This window comes from Molothrus ater, chromosome 1 (genome assembly GCF_012460135.2).
Source record: "Molothrus ater isolate BHLD 08-10-18 breed brown headed cowbird chromosome 1, BPBGC_Mater_1.1, whole genome shotgun sequence".
Classification (NCBI taxonomy): Eukaryota; Metazoa; Chordata; class Aves; order Passeriformes; family Icteridae; genus Molothrus; species Molothrus ater.
The window spans coordinates 20,074,354-20,089,963 of NC_050478.2; the positions used below are offsets into that span (position 1 = coordinate 20,074,354).

Here is a 15,610-nt window from a genome sequence, read left to right on the forward strand (position 1 = left end):
AGAATAACACAGTCCATCTTTCACAGGTTCTGGAATCCTATCAGTACCACTCTTAAAGAGTGACACAGCACAGTACAGAAACAGTTCAAGAACACAAAAGCCCAGTGTTCAAAAAGGACAAAACAATCAAGGTTTTAGGAATCATCAGGAAAGAGAGAAAAAAGAACCATTTTGTTACAGTACGATTCCTCAGGTCACTCATTTCCTAAATGCTCTACACAGACCTGATTTTACAGTCCCAAAAGAGTATAGTGGATTATTTTTTAAGTCAGAGAAAGGAAAACATAAGGAATAGCTTCCATGTAAGAAATAAGTTGAAACTCCTTCAGTGTATAATGTTGCTTAAGGATGATTTCATAGAGAGAAATATGCAGTAACTGTGTTTGGCTGTTGCTCATTTTCAGTAAAAGAGGGTAAAAACAGAGACGCTTTCTCTGCAAGTGGCAGAACGGTTCAACTTGCTAGAAAAAATGAGAAGTGGGCTATACTTCTGAAAGTATTTCTAGGGAAACTAGGCTCTATACAGAAGGTAAATACATTAAGGTTTGCTACATATCCAAAACCACATTCGGTTCACAAGGTCTCCTAAAAAGGAAATATTAGGAACATTAAGAGGAAGTACCATATATGTTCATTCTCTCACTGACAGCAGTAGAGAGGATATCAAGGGAAATGGACCTTGATGTGATTCTCTGTTAATATTCCTATGTTCTCAAAATTCTCAAAGACATGTTCCACACTTTGGTGAATTGCTTTTAATTTGCTGAAAATAACTGTCTTCTCTACAAAGCTGAAGTCAGCAGATACCAGTTCCCTAGTCTCTGGAATAACTTTTCTTTATTGTAGCCTGCTAATCTGATCAGGCAGCCCTTGGCAGCTGTTGTATTCCCAGGTGAATGGAAGGAGACATGAGCAGAAACTCTGATGGAGGGATCTGCAATTTTTATAGTCAGTAACAACACTGCAGGAGGGAAGGGATAGAAAGAAGATAGGAAAACCAAGTTTAGAGATCATGAAAATTGTAGTCAAATCCATGCTGTCTCTTTTGTAAACAACTGTAAGTATAAAATATTATTCATGCATAATTATTCCACCATTAATCTCCATGGCTGCAATGAGACAGCCTAACTCACCATGGTATTTACCACAGGCTACAGGGGAATCTCCTGCTCCTTCTTCCCTTACCTTGGTGCCAGCAAAGGCACCTTCTCTTGCATATTCTCACTCCTCTCTCTGACTGCAAATGCTTTTGTGCAAAAACTTTTCCCTTTCTTTAATCTGTTATCCCAGGGATGCTGCCACCATCACTGGTGGGCTCAACCCTGGCCTGCTGGGCCCATCCTGAAGCCAGCTGGAATTGGTTCTGTCTGACAGGAGAGAAACTTCTGGCACCTTCTCACAGAAGTCACCCCTGTAGCTCCCTGCCACCAAAACCTTGCCAGACAAACCAAACACAGAAACAACTGCAACTTTCACGAGGTTCAGTGTGGCCAGGGTCTCTTCCTGGGCTGATGTGGATACAGGCAGCCTTTTACACAAGGCAGAACCTAACTGAAAAATCTTACCACACTGCACAGACACAGCAACAAGCACAAATAGCATTGTTAAAACAAAATTGTCTTTGCATTTTCCTCTACACAGTACCATTGTGACACAGAGCAAAAATTGATGTTCATACAATGAAAATTTGATAAGGGCCAGCCTAAAATGATGTTTATTGTTTCTCAGGCCCAGCAATTTAAGCGGCTCTCAGTGGCTTTGCAGTTCAGCATTGTTGTTGCTAAGCAGCATATTGAGAACAATCTACAGTATCCTGTAGTTTACAGGAAATTACAATGCAAGCTTTCAAAATTATTTTTTCTCGTGGTCCAGTGTTTACTTCCTGTCTTTAACATTACTGCATCTTTGGCTGAAAGAAACAGCCACCTTAGAATATATTTTTTTGTTAATCTGCAGAATTGCGAGGTGTTTATATAGAATCAGGGAAAAATTCTTCTGAACAGGGAGTCGGTGTCACAGATGGGAACATTTAGTGATTCTGTTCAATTTCATCTTTACACTGCATTCATTGCCCTATGACTCCATGCACAGAAATAATAAGCAGAGACTCCTTAGCATACTTGTCTCACACAGTGATATGGCTCAATAAGACTCAGAAGAATCTCCTTTGATACATGCATTACAAATATTATCTAAAACAAATAAAAAATTGAAAAGTAATTGTATTAGAGTAGATCTCAAAAACTATGAGTTTATCTCTTCAAGAAAAAAACATTTTTATTTTCTTAGGAAATATATTCCCTAGCTGAAGACAAGAAGGAGACAGATCTTTGCTGCATGATCTTCTTTATCCTCAGAAACTTCCAGAAAATTGATCAATGGATAGAAGTGTTTTACTTTTGGTTAAACTTTCTGTTGTTTCTACATAAAACCAGATAAGTCTAGGGCAGCTGATTTTTGCAGCTGATAATCATAGCTATTTTTTCTAGTTCTATTTTAAAAAGTTGCATTACAGAGCACTTTTCACAACATCCAGCATGCATTTTTCCACAGTTCAGAACATTTCTATGGGCAGAAACAGACCCACTTACAAGCAGTGATGCAAACAGATACCACTGCTAGGCAGACGCTGTAAGTTGAACCCCTCAGTGGGTGATGTAAATTCTTATCCTGAACAAGTAAAATTTGTCAATATAAAAAATATGGTCTGTTGTAAGGATGAATTTAAACCATTGCCTTAAATTGTTGTGAACCTCTGAAGTTCACAAAGTACATCTTATATGAGCTACAGAAGAAATCAGTCTCTGGAGGCTCTTTCCTGAGATTTTAGTATCTTTTTTATTATAAAACATAAAAGTGTTCTGGAACATCCTTTACCATCAAAGCCAAAGCTTTTAAAGCTTCTAACATTGCCACAGGGACTTGCATCTCCCATTAAGAGGATAGAGTCTGAATACAACAAAAATAAAGAATCAGAAAGCTTGGCTAGTGTTCCTCCTGGGGTAACGTTCATATAAAGCTGAACTTCAAAATACAAACCTCATTTGCAATAAATTTCCATGACTGGCTTGGCAGAAGTAGGAATCCAATAGTACTAGAACTGGCACCTTGTCAGAGAGATGTCTGGAAAATTTTGCCCATATCTTTCCTGTTTATCTTGTGCTCAAAGTTCAGTGCAATTTCTTGGGTTTGGTGTAGCCTCATCAGTGTTATTTCCCAATGCCTGAGCAGGGCTTAATGACATCCTAAAGGGGAAGGCTATTCATTAGCAGCAGTAACAAAGCAAAGTTGCTCACATAAATTAATGATCCATTCTCGTGGTAGTCCTTGACACTGGGAAATATTAACTTTGTTTTATTGATCAGAAAGACAGAGACGTGAGATAAAATGACTTTCTGCAGCCATGCAGGAAATTTGTAGTAGACCCAGGAAAAAAATGCATCTACTAAATTCCACTTCAGGGGGTTACATTTCAGTAGCTCTGTGATAAATGTGGAAGGAGGAAAAAGATTAGTCCTGTTCTGTCAAAAAGAGTCTCTCCTTCATCATTTGTGTCCAAGCAAATACTGCTAACCTACAGCAGCAGTGCTTTCATGAGTAGCTCTTACCTTGGGGTTATTGGGATCCATTCCCATCCAAACTGTATAATTTCTGGTAAATGTTTTCTGAGTTTTATTTCCCTAGTGCAGTAAGTGAGGATGGTGCAAATAACTGCACTGATGTTGGCACAAGACCACACAGGCAGAAGATGGATATGGTGCCTAACCAGTATTAGTAGCAATTCCTACTATCCAAAAACCATTTAAGTCTGCTGGCCTTATTGCAAACTGTCCCACTCAGTTCTTTATTCTACAACAACTCTATTTTACAACTTTTGGTAAATAAATCCTGCTGAATTAAGCAGGATATTGGCTAAGTGTACACGGCTGGACAAGAAGCTTTGCAGATTCACAACAGTTGAATCAATACCCAAACAACTCTTTCATAAAATTATTTTATTAGAATTTCATGGGCTGCCTAAAAGTGTTAAAATTTCTGAGTTTCTTTAGCAAGATACGCATACTATTTCTCTTTTGAAGGAGAAACAAAGAAATTAAAATAATGCTGCTATTCCTTCTTTCCAAATTTACATAGACATATGAACATACCTGTTGGAGGTACCTTTGTGGGTTCTGCTGGTAAAAACTCCTGGGATGGTAAACACTCCCTGGAAAATGTGAGGTCATCAAGTGCTATGCCATCTTTGGGACCTTCTCCAGCTATCCCTTCAAAGACAACTTGAAAATCTTCCTCTCCATCTCCAGACAGGGTCAGTGCCCTGCGCTGCCAGAAATTTCCCTGGTTTCCAGTAAGATTAAGGAGAATTTTTTCATGTTTCAATGTAGTTCTCTGGTAGATAATCAATGATCCAATGTGAGCTCCATACATATGATAATAGAAAATTATCTGTTGGCAAAAACAAGAGCATAAAGTATGCAATAGGTGACTTCAGTCAAATTCTGCTATTGTATTGACTCTAATTCTTAAACTGAGCATTACTAATAGCATTCAGAGTAGTCATTAATTTTACTGATTGAAAAATAATTTAATCAAAAGGCAACAGAACAACTTACTATTTGCAATTCTTTAACTATTCCATAAGCCAAACTCCAAAAACAGCATTAACATATTCAGCAGCAGATCTTGCAACCCTTTGAATGATTCTTGCATTTAAATGTGAAAGAACTAAAATATTTTTAAGGAAACAGAGGAATGGAGTAGTGCCATTTACAATACAGGAAGCAACTTCAGTTTACTGAAAAAATTTCCAGTTAAAAATGTGTTTATGTAGGCTATAGAATGTGCAAATAGAAAATAATCCAATCAGTAATGGGAGCAAAAATTTTATATGGTCATATGCAAAAATAACCCAAAGAAACCTAAAATATATAAGAGGTACTTGGATTACAAAACAGTTATTTATTTATTTTTAGTAAAAATGAGGAAAATTTTAAATACAAAAGACCAAATACATACATAAAGAGATCACTGTGAAAATTCATCACATTTAACTGCACTCCCTTGTTTCTGAAAATCTTGTATATAGACAAAATATTTTTATTCATTTATGTCCCTTTATAGTTACTGATCTTTATTTGTTTTCTATGCATAAAACTCATCCAGTTGATGTAAATGTTCATTTTCCAATGATTTGAAATGGTCTAAGATCCCATACTACATCTGTTATAATATCATGAAGCATTTTCTTCTCAAATAACACATAGGAAGGAGTAAAATACTTCGGGGACTCTCTGATCTTATGAGAAAAGGTTTCGGATCTTGACATATTTTCTTCCATTCATACAATTTCCTATACCAATAATTGCACTTCCTTTGGATATTTGTCTATGTGTAAGTTTCAGAACTGCTCAAAACCTGCAAAAAGTAAAATATCATAAATATGACTGACTGTTTCAGGCCACATCATGAATGTCAAGAGTTTGGTCTGCATAACGTGCATAAACCTGTTTGTTTTTTGTAAATAATTTTCTATGTGATAAAAGCAACAGTTTCCCATAATTACATTTCAAGCATTTAATTGCCTTTAATATGTGATACATAACAGTACAGATGTCAACATGTCATTCTCAGTTATTCTGCATTTCTTTATGTATGTTTTATGCTTCATAGAAGTCAAAAAGTGGAAAAGTTATTTTTAGAGCATAAAACCAGGTAAGGCAGAGAAAGAGATACTCATAAATACGATGCTAGAAGCAAAAGGTTGAGATCTCCATGTTTGTGCAAGCAGAATATTTTTAGTATATGTATTATAGGAAATAGAAAAATTTGTTTCCAAATAGAAACAAATTTTAGGTAATAGAAAAATTTGTTTCCAATAGAAAAACATGTTTCCAATTTTGAAGATAATTTTATAATGGCTAGGTTAAATTTTGCCACTGAATATCATAATTATTCAAGTTTTCTTTTGAATCATAAATCAAGTCCTTTATGTTTAATACTTCCTGATCTTAAGTCAGGAAAGATAAAGAATTTACAGACTTTTCAGAGAGAAGTGTTTCAGTAAAATGAACTGGTTAGAAATCTCAAACATAAGCAGAACTCTTTCCAAGTTACAGATAAACTGCTCAGGAATATTCCTCAGGAATAGGATGAGATAAATGAAACTAGAGGCTTATGACTGGACATTTTGCACAGAGAGGTCACCTGCATAGCCAATAAACTGTTTAGGAATCTTTCAGTCTACGACCACCTTCATTTGATGAGCACAGTTCTGTGATCACACAAACAGCTAATTTCAAAAGCTTTTTTAAAAATGGCTTCATAAAAATTATCCTCTTGAGAGGCCTACTTTTTAGATGTATAAAGGTAAACCTGTAGTTTCAAAATAAGGCATAGCTAAAGTATCTGGGACAGTATATTTTTAGCAAAGACTATAAAAGTTGTATCAAAACCAGGAAACTTTTTATTCCAGGTTTGCAAAGAAATATTCAAGCTGAAGTCACCAGAATGTGCTGTAATATTTTGGAAGATCAAGGCTTACACTTCTCCATTTTCGAGAGAAGAGCTGGTAACAAAGACTTCTGTTACACATCCTTCCTTTTGCAGTTATATTCTTTTAAAAGCAATTCTTACTGCACTTATACACACTTTCTCCATAAAATCAGCAACCATTAAATAGTTGTTTGTTACTTTGGATGAGTTGCATAAGACATTGTAAATCAGACACTGCATTTATTGGCAGCTTCATCTGAATCTCACGGAGTAGTCGTTTACTTCCAGAATAACTCTTCTCCTGCAGCAAGATTTTTCTTATGGTTAAAATGAAATAAGATCTGATCCTGATTTCTCTACAAAAGGATGGTTTGTTTTTTTTTCCTCAAGAATTATTTCAGTAATCATCTTTAATCATTTTACGAGTACCTTCATGGTGCAATCAAGAAATCAAATTCTTCATTCCTGCTACTACCACAACCTCACATACCTTGCAGTTTTTATTCTTTCTGCTTAAGACAGGACTAGAAATCCTAGCTTTCTGTCCTGGTAGCTGAAAAAATGAACTCTTTATAAAAATATAATGACCAGATGGTTCTTGCAGTGTATGATCAGTAGCTGGTCCAGTGCCAAGTTTTGCAGTACTGCTAGTTCTGAGGTGCCAGTTGAAATTATCATTTTCATCTTGCTTCCATCCACAAAGGTCAAACTCAAAATTGCAATGCCCAATAGATGTACCTGAAATATATTTGCCACACATGAAAAGAGATTTATTTTCAAGTAATTAATTAAGTACATATAGTACAACCTAGTACTCCAATCTATGGGTAAAAAAAGCTTCACTATAAAAAATAATATCCATGTATCTCATTAAAAAGAGCATTTTGAATACTCTAGACTATAATAGGATAAACCTACTTGCATATATATGAGGAGGGTCGAGTGCATTTTATTACAGTCAACAAGATTCTTTGGTATAAATGTAACCAAATTTGATTAACAATTTTAGCTCCTTAGGATCATAACTGGCTCCCCATAGGGCATTCAAGACGTGCAGAAAACCAGCCTCCTTCTGAAGAAACATGTTAAGATCAGGTGAGAACAGGAAGAAATGCCTCTATCTAGCAAACAGACACATCCAAATGAAAGTATTGAGCACCATAAAAACACAGCTTCTATATAGACAGATACAGACAAAACATAAATGTGGGTGTGATAATCTTGAGCCAAATCACACCCAAAGTTACTTTTGCACAAATCCTCGATTCACTTGTATTTCCTTAGCCAATACAGAAACATAGATAAATTATGTTGGTGGTGGATTGTCTCCAAAGAAGGGTAAGGGCCTGGGGCACAGGTCTGAAGAGGAGCAGGCGAGGGGGCTGGGGGTGTTTGGAAAAAAGGAGGGTCGGGGTGACGGTATTGCTCCTGACAACTACTGGAAGGGATGTTATAGCAAGGTGGGGCTCAGTGTCTCCTCTCGAGTAATGAGTGATAGGAGAAGAAGAAAGGACCTCAAGTTGCACCAGCAGAGGCTAAGATTGGATACTAGGAAAATTTTTCATGGAAAGGATTGTTAAGCATTGGAACAGGCTGCCCAGGGAAGCAGTTGAGTCACCATCCCTGGAGGTCTTTAGAAGCCACATAAATATGGCACTTAGGGACATGGTTTGGTGGTGAAATTGGTAATGCTAATAGTGGGATTTAATGATCCTAAAGGTCTTTTCCAACATATATGATTCTGTGATTGTCTACATATCTCCTTAAGTTGTACTTAAGGCCTAAAAAAGAAGAAAGCTTTCATAATTTTGGTTGATTTTTATATGAAACACCATGTATATTCTTTATAAATTTTTGAATCTTAAATGTCAAAACAGCCAGCATAGTGAGTAAACTGTCCACATAAATTAAGTCAATTTCATCATTCCAGAAGCTTAATTTCTCTATATTTTTCTCTCTATTCATCTATAAGTTCATTATAATGATTACCAAGTAAGAGTAAAATTTCTGAAATAAGCTGAAATTTCAGCAGCAACTTCAAGAAGAATTTGACTGTGCCCGGAATATTCTTGCTATTATTGCTGAAAAGGAAAGTGCCTTGAAGATAAATTTAGAATCTATATGTATTATTTTGTAGGACAATATCAGAAATTACAAAATATCTCTTCCAAAATGTAATCAAAATCTGAGCCTCTTCTGAGGCCTGATAAAGTTCAGCCACTTGGAAGTAGTTTTATTTAACTGAAAGGTACTCAGAAGCATCAGTAGCCAGGCTAAGGATCTAAACTTCATGGAATCTACACATGGACCAAAACAGGAAAGACAGCTACCTCAAAAATTTCAGGCTGAAATCAGATAAAATACTTTTTTCTTTGAATTTTAATCTCAGAATATCATAAAGTAAAAACGTTAGAAACTTTTTCTTAAAAGTATAAGCTGCTTAGCAATACTAGCTTCCCTTTTACCTCTGTCTGCAAATATAGTGCCATCTGAAGTAACAATTAAAACCAACCCAGACTGGATGTGTGAAACTATATGATTATTTCTTATGAAAATCACAGATTGTAGATTAACTCAATTGAATGCAAACTGCCCATAAAATTTTTCCTAATCATATTTTTCAACTGATTTAGCTACTTAATATTTCAAGACCATTCTTAAAGAAATTCCTTCCATTAATTACGGATTCCATCTTGAGCCAATAGAATGCTTACAACTGACCCTTTCATTTTAAAGACGTTTTCAAGAATCAAGACCTTAAGGCATGGGCACTCATATCCCTGCTAATGCTGTACATAGTAGGTATTACCTAATCTAAGTTTAGATGTCCTTGTAGGATCTCAATTGTCAACAAAGAGAAATATTCATATCTACAGGACAACTTCTTTAATCTAACTCAAACAACTGATTTTAAGTTGCATGAAATTCAGCCTGAAAACAAGTCCTCCACTGATGAAAAAGAAAATTTAGGCAGCCTGCTTAGAAGGTCAAGTTACTGTAGATGATTGTGCACTTGCACATTTAATGACTCCTGTGCTTGTAAAGCTCTATAATGATTCACTGTAAAGCTTACAGTTAAAATGCAGTTAAAATTTTTAAAAACGGTTTTGCAATTTTTTTTCCTTACTTAAAAGTAATAATAAAAAAACATGTAGAGGAAAGTATTCACTGTATGGGACTGTTTCAATTAATCTCTTCTAATGGGAAATTGGAATAAAATCCTTATTATAGTGGTTGCAAAACTAAATCCCATCAGTTTATTTGAACCATTTTTCCCTTAATGCTTCAATTTATATTTGTCTAATGATATTTCATGGGAAACACAAACAATGCAGAACTCCCCCCCCAAAAAAAAACCCCAAACAAACAAACAAACAAACCATTAATATTTTTAAAAATTCAGAAAACAAAAGTCAAAGTTTGAGGATATTTTTTAACAGAGTAATTGCAACTTGAAATACTCTTCATTTTTAGTTGCAGAAAATCTGAGCTGGTCCCTGTATAGGTTAGTGATGTTCTATTCCTGGATTGGAAATCATTGAGTAGTTTGATAGTGTGAAAATAATTTGCAAAACAGGGTTCCTTTGCCATGTACCTTAGCATTCATAGGATATCAGCATACTTTTTCTTCAAAGAATTGTATTCACTGAGAATTTGATAAACTCAATATTCTCAGTGAAAATGAGGTAACTGTTTATATGGCACCAATCAATGGAGATTTGATTGTGTGAGGATTTCCCACATTTGTAGTAGTAGAAGAAGGAAGCGTTAATACCACATATTGTGATTCAAAAGGAGCCATTTGATATGAAACATCATTCTTTGAATCAGATACTACATATGCTGCTTCTTGATATGTCTTGTAAAACCAAAATTGTACAATATTCAGATTAAAATAATTTGCTGAGACCTGACAACCCTTGAAATATCTAAGGAGGTAGGCTCCTCATCTCCCAAAGGTATTATGCTTGAATTTTTTTCAGCTTTAATACATTCTTTTCATATGGAAAACAGGATAATTTTATTCTGCTTTTAAAGACAGCTGCTTTCTGAGTTATTTTAAGAATTCCATTAGAAGCTCTTTGTATTTTGTATCCTGGATTTTAAATTAAATAATAATAATTAAAAATCCTTAAAAGCCAATGAACAGAATTAAATTATTACCTTCTTGTTTGCTTTTTTAGCTGATGAATTGCCAAGAATATTTGAGTATTAAAAATTCACAGCAGGCAGAGTTATTTATGATAATTATATTAAAAAACTACCATACTTACTGCAAATACTAGGGCTTTCATCTGAGTTGTCTTCACAGTCATTTACAAAATCACACAGATTATTCTTTGGGATGCAGTATTTGTTGGCACACATGAATTCCTCTGATGTGCAAGGTTTGTCTGAGATTAGCAGAGGGGAACAATCTTCAAAGGTAATATCATCCACTGCCACATCTCCCATGTAACTGACACCATGTTTTGCCCTGAAAATAACCTAATAAAAATTACAGAGCTATTACAGTAAGCCACTGATAAGATAGAGAAAAGCTTATACACACAACATGAAAAGAACAGAGACTGATGGTCCTCACAAATCTTTTAATGTGAAGTGGTCAGTCCTTACTGTCAAATTATAATTCTACGAAATCTTGTACTAGAGTTGGTACAGATCTGTCTCTGTAGTTATTGAAGGACCATCTGCTAACATTACCAGGCACACCAAAAAGAGGAAATTAATCATGCCACTCAGATACTAGTCCTCACTTATCCTGAACTAATGGCAAGGGTTCTTCCTACTTCTGCAAAGAAAGTCTGAAAAAGACTAGTCTGCCATTCATCATTTAATTCCCATGAATGTAAAAAGAATTTTAAAATTTCATTAAAATTCCAAGACAGAAGTACCAGGAAATGTAACTTTTTAAAAAATCTGTTACTGACTATCCTTGGGGATTTTAGTTTTTTTCCATAAGTCTGCAACTAAGCAAGTATCTCTAAGAGGTTTGGGAATCTGCTCTGATTTCAAAGCAAACATCATGCTCAAGATTCTTTTTCCAAAATCCAGATGTTTTTACTTACTGCACACTAAGGAGAAAGAAGTAGAATATTTTAAGTTGAGGATTCAAGGATAGATGGGATTCTCAGTCTTAAAAATGGATATCAGTCTGAGATAAAAGAGGAATGGGAAATCTCCAAAAACATGAGTCCAGCTCAGATAATTAATCAGATAGCCGAAGAGATGATTTCTTCTCTGCGGCAGAAGAGGTACATGCATGGTGTGAGAAGGAAAATGAGAAGGTGAAGAATGCTTAATGTAGAAGTACTAACAGCCAGCTCTCTAGGAGCACATCACATTGGAAGACACACCTGAAAATTTGAACGAATTCCTAAGAACACTTCTGCTCTGTTCCACTGAGGACCTTGGCTGCCAGTTTGACTCCACAGTTTAGAAGTCTTGTCACTGCTTTTATAGAGTACCTAAAAAAGAAAATAACTTTAGATCACAAAAAAAATATTTCCATTACCAACTCACTTAGGAGTCCTACAATTGTGTACGAGGGTACAATATTATCTTGTACATCTAATCTCTATTCCACCATTACAATTCACAGAACCATAGAATATCTGGAATTGGAAGGGGCCATCAAATCCAGGTCCCTACCCCTTGCAGGACAACCCAAAGCTGAATCATATGCCTGGGACTGCCGAGGAGCTCCTTGCCCTCTGCCAGCCTTGGTGCTGTGCCTGCTGCCCTGGGGATCCTACTGCAGTGCCCAGCCACCCTCTGGGTGAGGAACCTTTGCCTAGTGTCCAACCTGATCCACATGGATATGTCATTATAAATGACTACACTAAGAAAATAATGTTTTAAGATTTTCTGACCTCCTCATAAACATATGACACCCACAGCCTTAATTGGACTAATGAATCTCATTCATTTATCCAGAGTGGCTAGCAGTGAATAAAAATTGTTCATTAGTGGGTTGTGATTCAGTTGTACAACACAGAAACAGGGTTAACAAGACTTGCTAAAAAATATATTTGTTCATGCATACAATTAACTGCTCTTCCAGGATGGATTTGTCCTGATTCTTATGAAACATTTTGTTTCTTCTAAAAATAATTTTTTTCTTTTTTTTTTTAAAGACAAAATTTAATTTTTTGAGCAATGAAAGATTGTAAAAGCCCATACCCTTAAAAATAGCAAATTGGGGAATGATGACACACTTCAACATGAGCAGAGAGTTCTAAATATTCTTTGGTCCAATCTTTTGGGCATCCAAATTCAACTGAGCTGACAATAACAAGATGTGTGTTTGATAAGGTGTGTCAAGCTGTGTCTCCAGCCAGTACTAGCAGAGCTAAACATCCATTCACCAGTTGCCTGAGCTACTTCTGCTTACAAGGATTTACTGCTATGCTGTGTTATCTTCTTAGGGCAGCCCAGGCATTTTTTAACATAATGGAAAAACCTTTTTTTTTGTTTTCAATTTATGCAGTCCCATGAATGTATATGATATTGCAAAACAGGTAAGTTCTGCCAAGCAAACAGCAAATCCTCACACTAAAGAGCTTTCATTTTAGGGGGGAAAAAAGAACAGATAATATATTAAATTGGATAGAAAAACAAGTGACTTCTGACTTTATAGACTGGAAGATCTGCCATAGGAGACATGAATGTAAAATGAAAATAAATAAATTATTGAGAAAGGGATTACAGACATTATTTGAAAGAATAAAGAGTGCTGAATAAGAAAGTATCTCTTTTTAATCTCAAATGTAAATAATATAGTTATATGAAGGTATGTGTGTGACTGTAGACACACATGTACATGTTTTTACAGACTGTAAATTATCTACTCTATTATATATCCAATTCCTGCATCATAAATTCATATTTTCTATCGTATAATGAAAAAAGGTTAAAACTTTAGAGTAAAACATGGCCATTAATTTATGTGCTATTAAAACAATGCTTCTCTGTACCTTAATGCACTTTGAACATCTATACATTCAATTACATTGCAAAAAAGCATATCTTATACTTTGGTAGAATTACCCATGCCAAGTAAAAGTACAGAAACTAAATAAAAAAGGTTCCAATGAATAATAAAATTGAGGTTGCTCAGGAAAGTTACAGCAATTCAGTATTTAAGAAAGTAATAGAAACACGGGAAGGTAACCATTCATGCAAATGGCAGGAAAATCTTCAGCAATCTTACATGATATTTGATGGCATGGGTGCAGAAAAAAATGTGGAAGTCTTGAGGGAAGATATGGATAAAAGGTCTTTTAAGCACAGAAAATATTCCCATTCCTACAATACTTAGAGCCTTCTTAATATAAATAATGAGAAATCACCTAAATAATTTTATATTCTGAGTTATACCCATTATTAATCATTAACCATTATTAAATGATTAATCAAGCAATTGAAACTAAGTGATAATTAACAGTGTGCAAAGGTTTCATGATTTTCCTTTGGTACATCTTAAAATGAAGTAAGTTTGAGGTGAGGGAGGATCAGTTAAAGAATAGAGGGAAATTGTGATCAGTGTTGAAACTGAGAAAAGAAAAAATCTATACTATACACATTTGCTTTTTGTGCTGGTAATACTGGGCACGGCTCCTTAGAATTGCTGTTGATTTCTACAAAACATTCTTTGAACATAATTCCAACTAACATGGGTTCTTACACTGTAGTGTAAGAGTGTGGAGTATGCAAAGAAGTCCCAAAGCACATTAATTGGTCCCAAGCCTTAAAACAGAGGATGAACCATCTTTATCCTCTGATTTCCCACTGATTCTGATTAACTAATATTTGACCATTTGCCAAGCAACCTAGCAAGACCTTTACCTAGTTGGGAGAAATTTACCAATACTTTAAAAAATTGTTTAGGAAGAAATCCAAGAAGTCATAGAACATGCTTCCACTAAATATTTAGCCAGTCGCATTTATGCTGTGTAGTTCACCACATCCCACATCACGTTTCTAATGTCAACACAAATATTAATTTTGTTTTCAAAACAGCTCAATTCTGTCACCTTTTACTATAATTTGTATATTTAAATCCTCACGCACTGCCCACATTCAGTATGATACTGAGTGCACATGTGACTGGATAACTTATATGAGTGTTTTTTTCAATCCATTCCTGATGCTGTAGGTATTCTATAACATTCCAGGGAAATCCCATTATAAGCACACTGCTGTGTGGTAAAAATAATTGTTTAGAACCATGTTGCTGTTTTATTCATTTCTGTCTGCAGTGAGTTATTTGATCTACAAGCTGCTAATGAGTTACATTTCCTTTACAGAAGTGCTTTTATTTAAACCAGAATAAGGAAAAAAGGTACGGGAAAGCAAATTTGTCGCTAATATGCCACAGAAATAGTTCAATGCTGCTTACATGAATATAAATAATCTCTGAAAGTGATATGTTCAGCTTTTCAAGGAATAAACACTTTCTACAAGATTTTATGTTGAATTCTGATGTAATTACTTCTTTTTCCAATGCTCCCACATTGGCCAAAGACCTTGATATCCAAATATCTATTGCTCCTTTTCAGTGTCAAATGGTACTGTGTGATACAAAACTTTTTCTTGTATTGAATTTCCAACCATGGCATGTCTATAACCATCACAATTTTTGCTTGTTGTAGAAATTTCTAATTTATAATTTCTCCAGTATTTGAAATAATTCTTCCTTCGTATCATAACATGTTGAGAGCAGTAGAGTGCTAGCAATTGTTAATTTTCATTTATTAGCAGCCTGAGCTTTAATGAAACTAAAAGAGAGCACATAAATTTCTTCAGAGCAATTTCATGCAGAAAAAACAAAACAAAACAAAATAGAGAGCATCTCCATACCTCCAGAGAACCTATTGTTGAACCATTCATGTGGTTCCAGAATATGATTTTGCATCTGGGCCCTGTAAGGAAGATGACTGGGGTAGCAATGTCAGCTGTGTCACCAAATTCTCCATTTGAGCTGTCTGCAAAGAGATACCAGCCTTCTTCAGTGCACCTGCACAGAGAAAAAGGGTTATAACTTATTAAAACAAAACATTTCATCATATTTAATTTAAGATTGCAATATTTCCTTAGATAGCATTTGCTGTCTGGG

At 35.1% G+C, this 15,610-nt stretch overlaps 1 protein-coding gene across 1 annotated transcript in view; it reads right to left on the reverse strand.

Annotated features, from left to right (window-relative positions):
* The window catches only part of MALRD1 (MAM and LDL receptor class A domain containing 1), a 234,685-nt gene that overhangs the window by 128,029 nt on the left and 91,046 nt on the right, over positions 1-15,610 (reverse strand). The window contains exons 21-25 of the mRNA XM_036396321.1: positions 15,355-15,511; positions 11,850-11,960; positions 10,767-10,980; positions 6,983-7,230; positions 4,149-4,446 (exon numbers count right to left, since the gene is read on the reverse strand). Of these exons, the coding sequence (XP_036252214.1) occupies positions 4,149-4,446; positions 6,983-7,230; positions 10,767-10,980; positions 11,850-11,960; positions 15,355-15,511 (1,028 nt within the window). The remainder of the gene's footprint in view (positions 1-4,148; positions 4,447-6,982; positions 7,231-10,766; positions 10,981-11,849; positions 11,961-15,354; positions 15,512-15,610) is intronic.